Here is a 17,545-nt window from a genome sequence, read left to right as displayed (position 1 = left end):
TACAATCTCCACTAGACAGCCTAAGCCACTTGGTAGATATACAGTGGCTACATCGTCCCTACTTCAGTCGGGATAGGCCGATCCCGCAGTGAACACTCAAAACGGCTGATATATATATATATATATATATATATATATATATATATATATATATATATATATATATATATATATATATATATTGTTACGGAACAGCGAAAGATAATGTACACTTTAAGTGAGAATACTAAAAATCACTACTGTCCCGTAAAGTTCCAGGTTCAAACAAAAAGAGTTAGGTAAAATTACAAGTTAAATTTAATGCTCAAACTAACAACAAAACATTCAGGACTCATAAGGATAATGTAATGGCAAAAAACAGGTTAAATATATGGTTAACTGCAATAGCCTCTATTAACATGAAATTAGCAAGAGTAAATTTACCTAAGTCAGCCCTGATAAAATGAAAATACACTGGGTAATGCTCAGTTAATGCAAGATAAATTATTACAGATACAAAATATTATTAATGATGACTGACAAAGAACCCTTACACAAATTACAAAAACCTTACTAGGCCTAAGAATTAACCTCATGCTACACAGCACAAGAAAAAATGCAACAACACTCATACTCAAATTACACAGCTGCTAGATGGTTGGAGACTTCCTGAGCACTCAATAATAACTGTACAGGGGAGGACAGAGATGTGAACAAAATGAGGAGCAGATCTAAGTGGCAATGATGCAGAGACTGAGCTCATTATATAGGGGCCAGCAGAGCTTGATACAACTTGTAAGAAGGACGCGGAAATGAAGCCATGGGGACAAAGAGTTGACAATCCCGCTCTGAACAACAGAAAGGACGACTTACTCTACTATAACGGTAGAAGGGGGGGGACTGAGGCAGAACACGCTCGTGATCAAACATGCAGCATACTGTGCGTTAAAATTACACAAAGGATGATGAAATCATAGGCTATGTAACACCTCCCCACAAAGAAAAAGAAATTTACAAAGGAAATTTCTTATTGCCCTAAAACAATCTGTCTAAAGTCTAGATAAGCAATCTGCAATAACATTTTCTTTCCTAGTGTTACAAAACATGAGATCTCCCTAGCACGTTCAGTCATAGGTACTTGCCAGTATCCCTTTAACAAATCAAACTTGCTTATGTACCTAGCCTTTCTGATCTTGTCTATGCAATCTTCCACACCAGGGAGAGGGTAAGTGTCTGTTTTGGTTATCTGATTAACACGTCTGTAGTCAATGCAAAGCCACTGTGACCCACCTGGCTTAGGGACTAGAGTGACAGGAGAACTCCACTCGCTCTGACAGGGCTCAATCATCTTGTGGTTCAACAGGTAGCCAAGCTCCTTCTGGATGAGAGGAACTTTCACTGGGTTCACACGGTAAGGAGGCAGTTTAATTGGCTTTGCGTCTCCAACATCGACATCATGCATCAACACAGTGGTTCTTCCTGGAGTGGCACGGAACACTTGCGGGTACTCCTGCAGTAATGCCGAAGACTCCTGCCTTTCCTCGGGAGGTAGATGAGAAAGCTTAGTCTGGAGATCATTCATGATATCAGGATTCTTCCCCAAACTATCACTCAGGCTCATACTGCATGGGAGAGCTTCACTTGCAGACTCGGGTGGAACAGCTACAGTGCAGACTGGATTATTTTCGTCCCGCCAGTGATATAACTTTAGCATGTTGATGTGACAAAGTTGCTTGTTCTTTCTACGATCTGGTGTGGCGATGACATAGTTGACATCACTGAGTTTCTTCTCCACGAAATAAGGACTACTAAACTTGGCTTGAAGAGGTTGCCCATGAACTGGTAGCAGAATCAAAACCTGATCTCCTGGCTGAAAGTGGCGTAACCTGGACTTCTTATCATACCAAGTCTTCATCTTCTCCTGAGCAGCTCCTAAATTCTCTCTCGCCAGCTGTAAAGCAGTGGACAGCCGTTCTTTGAACTTCATCACATACTCCAGCAGGTTGATGTCATCTTCCTCCGACAGCCAGCATTCCTTGAGTAGCTTAAGGGGTCCTCTTACTTCATGGCCAAACAGTAGTTCAAAAGGTGAGAAGCCCAGTGATTCATTTGGAGATTCTCTTGCGGCAAACACAACGAATGGAAGACCTTTATCCCAGTCTTTCTGATGTTCCAAACAGTATTTCTTGAGCATCGATTTGAGTGTTTGATGATATCTCTCCAACGCTCCTTGAGTCTGGGGACGGTAAGCTGAAGACGTGATCTGGGTGATGCCCAACTCTTTCAGAGACTGCTTGAAAACATTTGACTTGAAATTACTTCCCCGGTCTGACTGTACCTCCTTGGGCAGACCAAACTTTGTGAAGAACCCTAGCATTTCCTTAACCACGTTCTTTGCTGAGATATTTCTAAGTGGAATGGCTTCAGGATAACGAGTAGCCATATCAGTCAGGGTCAACACATAAGAAAATCCTGAAGAAGTCTTAGGAAGAGGGCCCACAATATCCACCAACACACGGGTGAAAGGCGCCTCAAAAGGAGGAATGGGAACTAGAGGTGCAACCTTTTCGGTCTGATTACACTTCCCCACAACTTGACAGGTGTGACAAGACTTACAATACCAAGAAACATCCCTGAAGATACCTGGCCAGTAGAAGTGTTTCAAAATGCGTGCCACAGTCTTCCTCACTCCAAGGTGTCCTTCCAAACTGGAATCATAAGCCACTCTAATGATATCCTGCCTACAAACACGAGGGATGACAACTTGATGTACAACCTCCCATTCACAGTCGGCTGATGCTGTTGGGGGTCTCCACTTCCTCATAAGTACTCCTGACTTTACATAATAACAAGTAGAAGCACCGGCTGACTCTTCTTCACTGTAAGCAGAGTTAGCTAGACCTTTCAACTCAGGGTCAGCAACCTGCAACTCAACCAACTCTTGACGAGACAAATTATCAACATTACGGGGTACTGCCTCATCTGGTGAGTGGTCCAAATTAGCAAGAAAAGTGTCAGCTAGGATAACATCATCATCATCATTATCCTCTAAATCACCAGTAACTTTAGACTTAGCCCTAGTGACAGCACATGCAGGGAACACATCAGGGACATCACAATCCTGGGACGCAGCCACTGGCTTACTAGACAACTGAGGAGCTGGACCCACTTGACTTCCACCAATATCATTTCCAAGTAAGAAAGTTACACCTGACATTGGGAGTGTCTCAACCAACCCAACCATAACGGAACCATTAACAAAACCAGACTCTAAATTCACTCTGCACAGAGGGACAGAGAAGTAATTATTCCCCACACCTTGTAAGATTACAGTTTCATCAGAGGAATTAACATTAGAGCCTAGAACACTGGTCAGCATAAGGGATTGGCAAGCACCTGTATCACAATATATTTGAACTGATTTCCTGTCATTACTGTCCAGAGGACTGACAAAACCATCAGACAGGAAATTAGCACATGAACTCTTGAGAGTGTCACCCACGTTACTGCTCAAAAGAGGAGCTCCATCATGAGAATTTAAGTTACCCCTCAAAGCAGGTTCAGTTAACTCAGTTAAAGAATTCTGGGAACTCTCAAGAGTGGGCACTAGACCAATTGACTGAATATTTAAAGACTCCTTTTTGTTCACATCACGCTGTCTCCTGAAACATTTCTCCGTAGTATGACCAAGCTTACTACAATAAGTACATTTACTTTTCTGAAATCTAGAGGTGGAGCTGGTATTTACTTCCTGAGAAACATCATCTTTATTCTCTTTCCTGTTACCTGTACTCTGAGTAGAGGCAACTTACTTACTCTCAGCTTTCCTTTTTCTTTAGAATATCTCTTGTGAGTGAGAACATATTCATCAGCTAAAACTGCAGCATCAGACAAATTATCTATTCTTCTCTCATCAAGATATAGGCTTACATCTTTACTAATACACTTCTTGAAGTCCTCCAGCAAAATCATCTGCTTAAATTTACCAAAATCAGAATCCACATTCTTAGAATTTAACCACTGCTCTAACAGATCTTCTTTGATTTTTGCATACTCATCATGGGATTGCTTATCTTGCTTGTAAGTTGTCCTAAATTTTACTCTATAGGCTTCAGGAACAAGCTCATAGGCCTTAAGAATCAAGCTCTTAACTACATCATAATTATCAGATTGATCCTGAGGCAAAGATGCATAACTTATTTGAGCTTTACCGGTGAGAACAGTTTGAAGGAGTACTGGCCAATACCTTTTTGGCCAATTAAAACCTGTAGCTACCCTCTCAAACAACTGAAAATACTTTGTTAAATCAGATTCATTAAAAGGAGGGACAAGTTTAACATTTTTAGCCACATCAAAATCATCAGAGCTAGATGATCCAGTTCCACCTTGTTTCATGCGATACTCATGGTCTGCCTGAATCCTAGCAATTTCAACTTGTGCCTCAGCCTCCTTAGAACGGGCCTGAAATTCAGCCTCCTTAGCACTTGCTTGAAATTCAGCCTCCTGAATACGAGCCTGAGACTCAGCCTCCTTAGCACGTGCTTGAAATTCAGCCTCCTTAACACGAGACTCCGCCTCCTTAGCCTGAGCCTCCTGCAGGGCTAGCTGTAACTTAGCTAATTCAATCTGCGTTCGCTCATTTGGAGGAGTTACATTAAACAAGCTTTCATTAATCATGTCAACAATTTGATCTTTAGAATGATGAGAGCGAACAGCAATTCCCAATTGTTGAGCAACAAGCTTAAGTTCATTCTTTGTTCTGTTTTCTACATCACACACTGTTTGCACATTTGACAAAAAATCTTTGGCATCATCAAGTGTAGTAATAGTAGACATCATGAATAAGTAACAGTCACAAAATATCAAGCAATATCCTTATGATAATATCCTGAATATCCTGATATGAGGTCGCCAAATTTATGTTACGGAACAGCGAAAGATAATGTACACTTTAAGTGAGAATACTAAAAATCACTACTGTCCCGTAAAGTTCCAGGTTCAAACAAAAAGAGTTAGGTAAAATTACAAGTTAAATTTAATGCTCAAACTAACAACAAAACATTCAGGACTCATAAGGATAATGAAATGGCAAAAAACAGGTTAAATATATGGTTAACTGCAATAGCCTCTATTAACATGAAATTAGCAAGAGTAAATTTACCTAAGTCAGCCCTGATAAAATGAAAATACACTGGGTAATGCTCAGTTAATGCAAGATAAATTATTACAGATACAAAATATTATTAATGATGACTGACAAAGAACCCTTACACAAATTACAAAAACCTTACTAGGCCTAAGAATTAACCTCATGCTACACAGCACAAGAAAAAATGCAACAACACTCATACTCAAATTACACAGCTGCTAGATGGTTGGAGACTTCCTGAGCACTCAATAATAACTGTACAGGGGAGGACAGAGATGTGAACAAAATGAGGAGCAGATCTAAGCGGCAATGATGCAGAGACTGAGCTCATTATATAGGGGCCAGCAGAGCTTGATACAACTTGTAAGAAGGACGCGGAAATGAAGCCATGGGGACAAAGAGTTGACAATCCCGCTCTGAACAACAGAAAGGACGACTTACTCTACTATAACGGTAGAAGGGGGGGACAGGCAGAACACGCTCGTGATCAAACATGCAGCATACTGTGCGTTAAAATTACACAAAGGATGATGAAATCATAGGCTATGTAACAATATATATATATATATATATATATATATATATATATATATATATATATATATATGGAGCCTCTGGGTACAGTGGTAAAGTGTGCGTTTTCGTACACTGAAGAACGAGGGTTTACGCCCCGCCAGGGTAACAAACTTTGGGAGCGTTCTTCTGGCCACGTACTGCATTGGCGGACACAAGGGGTGCTGTGGTTGAACCAGTGTCGCATGCTGTAAAGTATGCTTGCACCCAATTGGCTTGTGCGGGCCGATTACACTTGGTTCACAGACTACACACACATCCAAAGTCACACCAACACTACATTTACACTTACAAGCACTTCTTACCCTACATACAATCTCTACCAGACAGCCTAAGCCACTTGGTAGAGATACATTTGCTGGCTCGTCCCCACTTCGGTTGGGATACTCCAGTCCTAAAGTGGACACTCAAACGGCTGATGAGATGATATATATATATATATATATATATATATATATATATATATATATATATATATATATATATATATATATATATATATATATATATATATATGGGTAAATGTAAGAAGCTATGGAATTCATTATCGTATTGGAAGTTCCTAAATCTAAGTGAAGACCAACGTTCATTATTTAAGTTTATTAGTTTGCTAAAACTATGTATAAATAAATATATATATTATACATTATAAACAAATTGCCCGTCACGGGCATGTCTGTCCCTAAGGAAAATGTGAGAGTCACTGCAGTGTAATCATGAAGAATATTTTAAGGAATATTTATCGTCTGAAGCCTGATTTGGAAAATATATTGCTGATATAAACATGAAGAGAATAGAAATATAGCTGATTTAAAAATTTAGTAACGGAAGAATAACCGTATTAAAACAGTATTGATAACCCTAGGACTTGCGTACAGACTGGTTGAGTCGACGGTGATGCTGTAGTCATAATTATGGACTTGATTAAAAAGCAGTGGAGACTGTGTCAAGGACGGAGTTGGGGCAGCTTGGATAGATCTCTCCACAGTCACCATAGGTTTTGCCGTAGTACTCCGCCAGCTGGTACTCGTCATACTCGCTGCTGCCGTCGGCGCCCCGGGACGCACTGACGAAGAGCAAGTGAGGTTTAAAAATTTTAAAGTATTTTCATTACATCCTTACGTCAGAGTATAAATGTTCTGTGTAATGAAAGGTAACTGAAATGCTTCTAAAATAAGAACAGACGGAATATGAGAAGCAAAATATTGCTCAATATTTTTTTTAATGCATCAAACTCGTAGGTATAGGCTATGGAGCCCATCCTGTAAGGGCCAGCGGTCCTTCCACACTCCCTCTGATGGGGTTACACACCATATAAGCGCACCTAGGTGTCTGTATTGATGTGTATGATGGACAGGCTGTACGCTATTGGGACATGAGATGGCACAGCAGTTGTCGGACACACACACACACACACACACACACACACACACACACACACACACACAAATAACTGGCTTACAAGGGCAGTAGGAACTCAAGATCTGACTGCAAGGGGAAACAGTTTTACATCGACTACCTGCAGCTCCTATCAGGTCAGAGTTTTATATGACTTTTTTTTTATGAGCATTTATTAATTATGTATGATCTGAATATAAAAATATTAGGTTTACTACGATCATATGCCTATTTTTTTTTCCTTGGGTCAGGTCTAGAGTATCTTTTTTTCATTACTTTTTTTTTTTTTTTGCTGAGCTTGGCTAAACATGAATACTATTTTTACGACCATTTACTTCCACTAGGTCAAATGTTAGTAATGGTTGGATAAATATGAAAACTTAATGGGATGTGGATAACTATGACCATGACAACTTTACATAAGGATAGACTTTAGAAATATCCAGCATTATACTACGTCAGAACCATCTGTGGCCAGAATTCTCTTCAGCTTAGTAGACTGCCATGCATCTTTTCCTCAATTACTGTATCTGTATAATGCATATTTAATAGTATATTTTACTTATCAGTGCTAAAAATGTACAGCGTACCGCACTTTCAAGAGAATATTAATTCCAGACAGAGAACGTGTTTTTCCCTTGTACTTTGACTAACCTCAGATTGTTTTGTTCTTCGGGCTGAAGAGATTAATGGATGGAATAAACTCTTTAATTCGAAAATCCCATTCAAAGGTGGATAAAATCTAGTGGTAAAAAAAAAGTGACATACTGAAAGGGTTAGCCACTGTGCTGCAGTGACTTTTTTTTTTTTTTTTTTTTTTTACTCCTGCTACCGTCCGAAGATACTTAGTTTGGGAGTGACTTCTCAAACTGGAGGGGTTAGATACAGCCTTCATTAATCCCTTCAGAAAAAAAAAAAAATCTTTCCCACGTTGAATATAATTGTTTGAAGGTGGCGAGACTAAAATAAAATAAACATTCATTTTCGGTGAAGAGGTTAAGGGAAAGACGCAAATTCAGCTGCTGTGTTGAGGTGCAAGAAACTCTTCCCACGAGAATGTGGCATTACACTGGCAGAGCCAGGGAGGGTGTGCATTGAGTCATGAATTCCACGTCTTCTTCTCTTATTTTTTTTTTGCAATTACTTTTTCGGGACTCGGAAGACATACTTGGCATTTGTCAGTGCAGAGGGATGACCTCCACAAGGAAGTAACCCTCGGGTTTTGTTGCACAAACGACTGACAGAACTCATAGTAAATGGGTAAAAATCGCTCAAAATCATGTGTTCCAGTTCTCTCTTGCATAAATCTGACCTTAGAGATGAGGCGTTATAACAAAAAAATATTGGACCCCATCCCTCACTTCCCCGTTTGCTAATTACTAGTTTCGCACCTCCACCATCATAAGGAATGTGGTGGTCAAATATTTAGAGGACTGACCTATAATTGGACTGACCTATTGTTTGAAATGACGCGAGTTCGATCCCCGATTGGAGGATAAACAGTCTGATAATATTTATTTCGTTAAAACAGACTTTACTGTTCTTCCGCAAGATCCACCGACATGTGTCAAAAAACACTACATCAGTTATCTTCACGATAATCTTGTATATAATAAGTCTAAAGTTAGCATGTATTCAGTATGGATGGTGGATATTATAGTCGCAGCGCATGACTGAGGTTGTTATTATCATACGCTGGCAACCTACTCGTCAACTGTGCTTTCAGTTTCGTGTATAATGATACGTATGTGATTCTTGTATAATATGTACATGTATAATAGTATTCGTGTATAATAATATGATTCATGTATAATAGGATACGAAATCGGATGCGCTGTTGACAAGTAGGTTGCCAGGGTACGATAATGACAACCTCAGAGTCGTGCGCCGCGACTACAGTGCCAGAGTGGTAACATGTAAATATGTAGCATGGAGGACTGCTAGGCCTTAGGGAAGGTAGGACTTTCATGTCAATGCCTAGAAATGGACACATGAGAGATGAGGGGGGTGAACTTACGAGAGCACGAGATTAATGATGTCGCCATAGAGGTCCTGATGAAATGGTGCCTCGGCCACTTCACACAGCGTCCTCAGAGTGCAGGCGTGACCGTCGTAACCCAGGCTGTAGTGATTCCAACACAGGTTAATTAACACTCGGGTTCCTCTGACTCATTCTTGCCTGAATATAAATGGCGTTAACTGGAATAGGATACTAGAGTTGTCCTGGCTATGAACGAGTTAATGATATATTGTGGTAGGTGAGGGCGCTCACCATCCACTCACTCGATGTAGTGCTGCTCTCGGGTGTCTGCCCTTTCCTCTCCATCCTTCATTCCTTCCTTTCTCTTCTGTCTTTCTTTCCTTCATTCTTTCCTTGTCCTTCTGCCTACGGGTGACTTTACACTCACTCTTCTGACTTTCTTTCCTTCATTCTTTCCTCTTCCTTCAATCTGTGGATGACTCTACACTGAGTGACAAGCCAAATGGTTTCCTGTACACCAGGAAGGCATTTACTACGCTGGGTGGTAATCATAAAACCAGATTTTGGCACCTGGTGGGTTTAGTGGGTAATTATTGCGCTCCAATCGGATTGAGCCAGTGAAGGTTTATATCCAAGGGGTGGTTGGGGTTGATTGCTCATGTAATACCACTCAGGGACGAGTGAGGCTGGTCACTCTCATCTTAAATGTCGGGACCAACTGCCTAGCCCCGGGCTCCTACGCTCCTCATGGGGCAGTGTAGGATTGGATGATGGATGGATGGATGGTAAAAACATTTGGACTCATGTGACTCAGCGGAATAATATAATTTGGGTTTGTTGGAATAGAAGACTAGAGTTGTCCTGACCATGGGAGGGTTGATATACGAGACTAAACATGCTTTACAGTGAAATGGGATGGAATGGAAGATTTTAAGACAATATAGCTTTGGATGGCGACTCGACTTAAGAGGGCGTCCTCAATATGCTAGGCGGAATTCGAATATCAACTGCATTTTGGGTTCAACCGAATGAGTAGCTCTGGAAGGTAAATTCTAGAATGTGGATTAGGATGGAACGAGGGGCCGTAGGGCAAATCCTCTGGTAGCTTCGGTTGTTGCTGATGGAAATTGGCCAAACTTTCCTTCCTCAAACCGCTATTACAAAATGGCTGATAATGCATTCTCCACTAATTACTGTCGAAAAATGGCAGGACATCACCTTATCCACAAACTAGAGGGGCACTCAATGGAGCGCATCTCTCCGACAAGGTCAGCGTAATTTCCAAACCACTCTTCATAATGGGTTAGGTTTCATCGTCACTGATTAGGGTTTCGCCAAAAGTGTTTTCCGGTTCCAGAATCTGTAATACGATCCGGATCGGTCCCAAAAGTCAACTGATTGTTCCTTGGGACATGGGCTGTCTAACCACCAAACTTTGTCCAAATCTCACTTTTAGTTTTCGAGTAATCCTGTTAATAGAGAAACAAACTAACAAACATCGGTCCCAAAAGTTAACTGATTGTTCCCTGGGACATGGGCAATCTACTCACCAAATTTGGTCCAGATTTCTCTTAATTTTTGAGTAATCCTGCTAACAGACAAACTAACAAACAAACAAACAAACAACCAGAGGTTAAAACATACATACCTTTGTCGAAAAGAAATAGTTATTATTGAGAAATGGATGAATATTGCTTTCCCTGTTATATGTAGCCTGTTTATCTATAGCCAGGCGCCTCTTTCAGAGAGGGTGGCCACATACAGTACATACTGCCTCCATGTAACTGTCATCCCTACAGTCCAGTTCACACCACCCTTATTCATATACCTCCTCACTCCATTCCCTCACCTCATCCTCGGTCTCTGCTATTTGATATAGATGAAGATGACAAAATGTTTACTTTCTCATTCATCAGTATTACCAAATGAGAGAGAGAGAGAGAGAGAGAGAGAGAGAGAGAGAGAGAGAGAGAGAGAGAGAGAGAGAGAAGAGGAAAGTGAGGCTGGAACCCCTCACCTGGACAAGAACGACTCGAGGTTGTTGTAAATGTAGAGTCTGTCCGCCGCAGACTGCTCGTACTTCCTGGCGTACAGGATGGGAGAGGTGGGCAAGTTGAAGGTCAGGCCCGTTGCTAGGACAACTTGGCTTAGGCCCACAGTAGCTCCGGTCGGCAGGCCCAGGGCAATCTCAACCTGGAGAAAGGACACAAGCCCCCTTTTTAATCTAACTTGGCCAAAAATTGACAACTCTCCGTCTTGAATGCCGAGTTGTAACAACAGCTTAGCACTAGAATATAATGCTGTTCACGAAGAAGTGCTATGGAAAGTATATAGAGCCATTGTCTTGTTCTTTCAGTGAGCTACATGAAATAAGCTGGAAAAGAAAGAAAATCTGCTAAAGTTGTGGTAAAAAACAGTATAGTCAACAGGAATGGAAAGATAAGGGCCTGTGCATTGAAAGGTGGCGTCGCTCCGCTCCGCAGCCCCAACGTCATTTCAGTAAGAAGACCAATGAATGAGGCAGGTCACTCTTACCTTAAATATCGGGACTATGTACCCTAGCTCTGGGCCCTTACGCTCCTGATGGGGCAAAAAAGGTTTGGATGATGGATGGATGGATGAAGAACAAAGATCTTTCAGTCAGTGTGTGCAATGCGAAGTGGCGTTTCCAAACCATGCAACTTCAACTATTTTAAGAACAAATAGCCTTGTAGCTCACGTGGCACAGTAGAGTTATACACGGTGATCCATATATAACGCCTGTCTTCCACTACGCGGGGCGAGTTCTCATATGTTGTTGGGACGGCTTAGGCAGCGTTGTCAGTATCTATCCTGCGTGATTTATTCATTTACTACTCCAAGTGTCACGTCCACGCTCACACCAACAGATTGAGCCGTCCTCACAATACGCCAAGCACCGCTATGTGAGAGACTGTAGCGAAGAGCTGTTTATGGACCACCCTGTACAGTGTACAGGGTGTCACTGCTCCTCTGAACTGTCTGCTTGCATTCCTCCACCTCTACGACGGGCGCGTAGCACCCGTCTGGCAGCAAACTCTCATCCTTTTTCTGTCCAACTCTCTAATGCAAGAGTTAACCGTTACTCCCAGTCTTTCATTTATGCAACAGGTCAGCTCTGGAACTGTCTCCCTCTGTCTGTATTTCCTGCTGCCTATGATCTCCAGTCTTTCAAACGCAGTGTGTCCAGGCATCTCAAAATGATCGGATCTTGAATTTGGCTCTATATTGTATTTTGTTTTTCTCCTGGAGGGAACTGTTACTGCGGGCTCATGGCCTTTGGTTCCTTCTTCCTCGCATAAAAAAAAAAAAAAAAAAAACATAAAAGGATCGAACACGAGGGCCTCATGTCCCGCTTCTGCATAGGAAGACAGCGATGATTATAACTGCCGATTATCGCGTGAAGGTGCTTAGTAAATGTTTGTCAGGTAGAAGCAGTTGTTACTGTGAGGGAAACACTGGCCTTATTTAGAGAGAGAGAGAGAGGGAGGGGGGGGGGATCGGGGACTTACCACAATATTGCTGCCCTCGGGGAAAGGGACGAAACGTCTCACTCTAGATAAACTCTGGTTCTTTTTGGCCACAGCTGTCTCCTCCACTGTCACAGAAAACACCAGTTAGAAATAAATACGTAAATACATAAATAATAATAATAATAATAATAATAATAATAATAATAATAATAATGATAACAACAATAATAATAATACAGTGATAAACAAATTTCCAATACAAAAGCATCTCGTGTTTAATTATCGTCCGTCTTTACGAGACAGCGATAATGTTTTTGCCCGCATCTGTGTGTGTGTGTGTGTGTGTGTGTGTGTGTGTGTGTGTGTGTGTTCCCATTACATCTCATGAAAAGCTTGAACTATCAACATGAAACCTTCAGGGTATCAAGATATGGCCAAAATCTTGGCCGAGTTCGAAAATGGGCACTTGGGGCCAAGGTCAAGGTCACCAAAATGGCTGCCAAAGACAATTAGTTTTTATCGACCGCCTTTAGCACCATAATATCTCATGAACGGCTTGAACTATCAACATGAAACCTTCAGGGTATCAAGATGTGGCCAGAATCTTGGACTTAGCCAACAGCCTATTCTGGCTGGCGATAGCATTCGGCTCCCCAATGCTTTTCTTTCATTATAAATGGAATATATTGTCAAAGAAAACATTTTAGTTTGTTTGCACCTGACAAAGATCTCTAACCATTTTCGGCTTATCTGATGACCCAGTGTACTGTACTTAGACTGGGAGAGAGATTTTGACTCGTAACTGAGAAAACTTATTCCTACTACCTCATAACTAAGGCTCATCGAATTTCACACAACCACTACTTAGCACTGAAGTTGTGAGTGAGGCGCAGACGAAAACAAACAGTTTATTTATTCTGTACACACACACACACACACACACACACACACACACACACACACACACACACACACACACACACACACACACACACACACACACACACACACACACACACACACACACACACACACTGCCAACACTAAAGGATCTTGTGAATTACTTATTTCAGTTAGAATACATTAAGCATTTGCAAGTCATTGCCGTGGTCTAGTGGTTTGTGTACATGTCCAAGTGTTCAGAATTCGAGTCCCACCAAAAATTATTGGGAGATGTCTTGATGTTCATCCGGAATTAAAGTGCTACATACCCCAACAGTAGGGCTGCATTCTACTGTAAGTGACTTTCGTAACACCTCTTCCTTTGATATTTTTTCAGTATGTTCTCTCAATAATGTCTTGTAACATGCAAACTGCAGCGATATTAAAAACGATATAAGAATGTTAAAGGGATGCATCCAAAATGAATGGTTAAGGATGAAGTGTTGCGAAGCCTCCCACCAAAGTCCTCTCAACAGGAGCAGCACATTAACCTCAAACCCATTCAATTACAGGATTTTTTTTTTTTTTTTTTTTAATAGCTAGGCGATTTCGTTAAGATTTGATGTGACTGCTTCTTGTGACGGAGTTATAGACAGTCCCCATTAATCTTCACAGCCTGGTCTTTCTTTCCAAGTTGAACAAAACTGCATAAATATTGCAATAAATAAAAATTACATAATCGGATTGGAGGGGTCTGCATGATGTTCAGTCCGATAACGTACTTGTAATTTTTATTTATTTATTTATTTTTTTACTTCTGGCACCACAGTAGTTTTTTTATTCAGATCAGGATAGACGCCTTATAGTGATGAGGTAAAGAAACAGATTCCATTAACCCCTCCTTAAGCTAAATAAAATCGTCCGAAGACAGCGACAATAACGTAAACAGGACGTCAGCGGACAGAGGGAGGGGATTAAATTTTTACATGAACCATACCGATTTTCTTTTACTATATCTGTCCTAGGTATATAGAAAATATAGAATATCTGTCCATCCATCTGTTTTTATTGAAAAATGTGATTGACGGACGTACCACCATCTTATATTTCCCCCCTCAGCACGGTGACGGGTGCTGGAGAGAGACGCCTTCTGGTGATAACATCGATATAACCGAATGGCTCCGCTGCCCGGTTATACAAATGTCTCTCATCTCCCTACCTATCCTCCGAAAGAGTTATGATGTACTGCATATGAAGGGAAGCTTAATCCTGCAGTCCACTGGGTTTACGTTTCAAATGAGCTCAGGGTTGCAACTAATATTACTGCTGTTACTGCTCCTATTACTTGCACGATGACGACTTTTGTCGTTTGTTCATGCTGTCACCAAACGAGTTTATTCAGCTCAGGAGAGACGCCTCGTAATGAAAGGTTGGCTATCGCTCCTATCCACGTCGCCCTTAAAAATTTCCCTCAGGCTGAATAACATCGTCTGGTGGTGGCAAGTTTGAAATACTGAGGTGTCATCCTACTCAAGAGGCTAACCATTTCACTCCGATGACTTTTTTTTTTTTTTTGGCTACCTCCAGCCAGTTCGATCCTCGATAGAAGGCTTTTCGAATGGGAGGGGGTTAGATATAGACTTGATTTATCCCTTCACCACAAGAGATGTCTCCCATCCTAAGTAAAATCGTCCTAAGGCAACAAGAAAGCAATGTAAAATGCGATCGATTCCACGTCGTAACTTTGATTTGTTTTACAAGAAGAAACAGAGACACGGAGACTCTGCTGTTTCTTCTCCTTGTTCTTACTATAAGAAACTGATATAAACTACGATATTGTTCCTCCGGTAGCTAAGGTTTGTTTCTGGTGAAGGATTAGGAAATATCAAGACTCTTCCCCCTCCTTTTTTCTTGTCTTCCCTGAAAATAAATAAATAGATAAATATATAAATAAATACAGTAAGTGTTGCGACTGGGAACTAATCGTAATTATTTCTGTGAATCTGGCCCATCATGGCGACAAACTCCTTCATCCTGGTGTCATGGTTTTGATTTTATTTTGGATAATACCTGGCATTTTAAAGTTAGCTTGGGAGAGACTTTACGAACTGGAGAGGTTAGATCAATCCTTCAAGACATATATAGGTATCTGGTAGCCACAAGATTATAATGGAAAATACGTCATCAGACCGCAGGGGTTAACTATCAAGAACATTCATCTCCTCACATGTATCTACGGACAGTGTGGCTTAATCGGCCGCGTTATTTAAACAGAATAAGAGAGAGGTATAAACAAGTCTCTAATTTCTGGCGTATTTTTGGAACATCTACAGTGATTAGATGTGATCAGTCTGGCATCCTACAACACCCTTGCTGAAAGGGCGGTCAGACTTATTCAATCATCATCTCATGTTTTGAAAATTAACGTAGAAAACGTGGGACTTGTCAACGCCGCCCTCTTATAGTTTTAATAATAACCTACAATACGCAGTTGCCGAATCCCCCGAGGCTTGACTCTCGGAATGTCAGGCTACCCGTGGAATTACTTTTTACTTAGTTGCAGCCGGGATTCCGGGTGGCTTGATTGGTGAGTGAATGAGAGTGTCCCTCATTTAACTGGGCAAACTTTGGCTAATATCTCGTTCTATCAGTTTCTTTATGGCTCTCCGAACCGTACCTCACCTTACTCTAAGTTGGGAAAGGAGATCTGGATGATGATGATGATGCCTACAGTACGGCCCGTGCTTTCTCTTCCTTAGTATGAGTGGCTGCAGTGTCTGAGAGACTATACAGCTTGTTGAAATGCCTGAACACACGGAGGAATAAAGCGGCCATTATCCCAGATAGCTGTAAGCAAACATTTGGAAACTTTCCGGTACAGGTTTCGATGTCACTTTAATACGGTACATTCCATTATTATCTGTGTGTAAATTCACCGGGTCGGTCAGGATCACTTGTTGGTCGTGACCGTCAGCTTTTTTTACCCTCCCGGAAGGGAGCTGGGAGCTCATATAGTCTGATTTAAGGGCAAGGCTGTGACCTCCACACACGCACACAACCGTCCCCTTGCTCCAGGGGGACAGTAACCACCCACTTCGTCAGTGAAACTTTTTCGCAACCTGAGCGAGGCGCGAACTCCCGTCCACCAGTTGGCAAGCGAGAGCGTTACCACTGCACCAGCGAGCGGTAGTGTGTGTGTGTGTGTGTGTGTGTGTGTGTGTCTAGATATGGAGACAGGACAACTCAAGCTTAGTTCAGGTCATGTATACTACAATTAGGTAAACACACACACACACACACACACATACACACACACTACAGTCGGTTTGCTTTCGCGTGACGGAACTGGACCATCCACAACTTGAATACTGAGTTATAATGGTATGAAATTCGGTGAGGCAGTTATGAAGTAGGAATGAGTCTCCTTGGTTACTTCTCAAATATACACTCCAAGCTGACTACATTTGACCACTGGATAAAATGAAAGGGATTAGGGATCTTTGTCAGGTTAGAGGTTCGGATAAATCCATTGTATACGAAGTTCAATGTTTTGTTTAGTCAGCGTCAGTGATTCTAAAAGCATAGCAGTTCATGTTAAAGTGTTCGGCATACTGATGTCTGGCATCATGCTGGTTTTATAGCTGAAGTGTACGTGACTTATGTTTTTGTTCTTTACTTGTTGCACACTTTTTCATTTGTTATGACACCACACTTCTTGATATATTCCTGAATCTGCTGTCCGTCTGGGCATAATTCATGGTTATACTTCAGAAAATTTCCTTCAGCTCTGGTTAAAAGTTTCGAACTGGAGAGGTTAGAGAAAACCTTAATATTCTTAACTACATAAGTCTCCATAACGTTGAAAAAAAAAAATGAATGGTGGCAACAATAATATAAAATACGTCAGTGAACTGAAGGGGATGCCACCAACGAAAATAAGTAAAAACAAAATAAAAATATATTGTAAAGAGTACGGTACCTGCTTTGTCACTTCGGCTAGCAAGAGCCTGAGTGGAGAGAGCGGACAGACAGAGACAAATCACCAGGGTCACAGAGCTAGCGCGTTCCGCAGACATTTTTCAAGTATACAGA

The 17,545-nt window shown here is 41.3% G+C and overlaps 1 protein-coding gene across 1 annotated transcript in view; it reads right to left on the bottom strand.

The window, feature by feature from the left end:
- Positions 1-6,625: 6,625 nt before the first annotated feature.
- The window catches only part of LOC145406762 (uncharacterized), a 39,889-nt gene continuing 28,969 nt past the window's right edge, over positions 6,626-17,545 (bottom strand). Inside the window, exons 2-4 of the mRNA XM_080277859.1 lie at positions 11,098-11,273; positions 9,117-9,221; positions 6,626-6,767 (exon numbers count right to left, since the gene is read on the bottom strand). Of these exons, the coding sequence (XP_080133985.1) occupies positions 6,626-6,767; positions 9,117-9,221; positions 11,098-11,273 (423 nt within the window). The remainder of the gene's footprint in view (positions 6,768-9,116; positions 9,222-11,097; positions 11,274-17,545) is intronic.

Source organism: Coenobita brevimanus, chromosome 71 (assembly GCF_032717465.1).
Source record: "Coenobita brevimanus isolate Jiangsu-jjx chromosome 71, ASM3271746v2, whole genome shotgun sequence".
In the NCBI taxonomy this organism is placed as follows: domain Eukaryota; kingdom Metazoa; phylum Arthropoda; class Malacostraca; order Decapoda; family Coenobitidae; genus Coenobita; species Coenobita brevimanus.
Note: the sequence above shows the minus strand (reverse complement) of the source record. Positions and strands in the feature narration are given on the sequence as shown.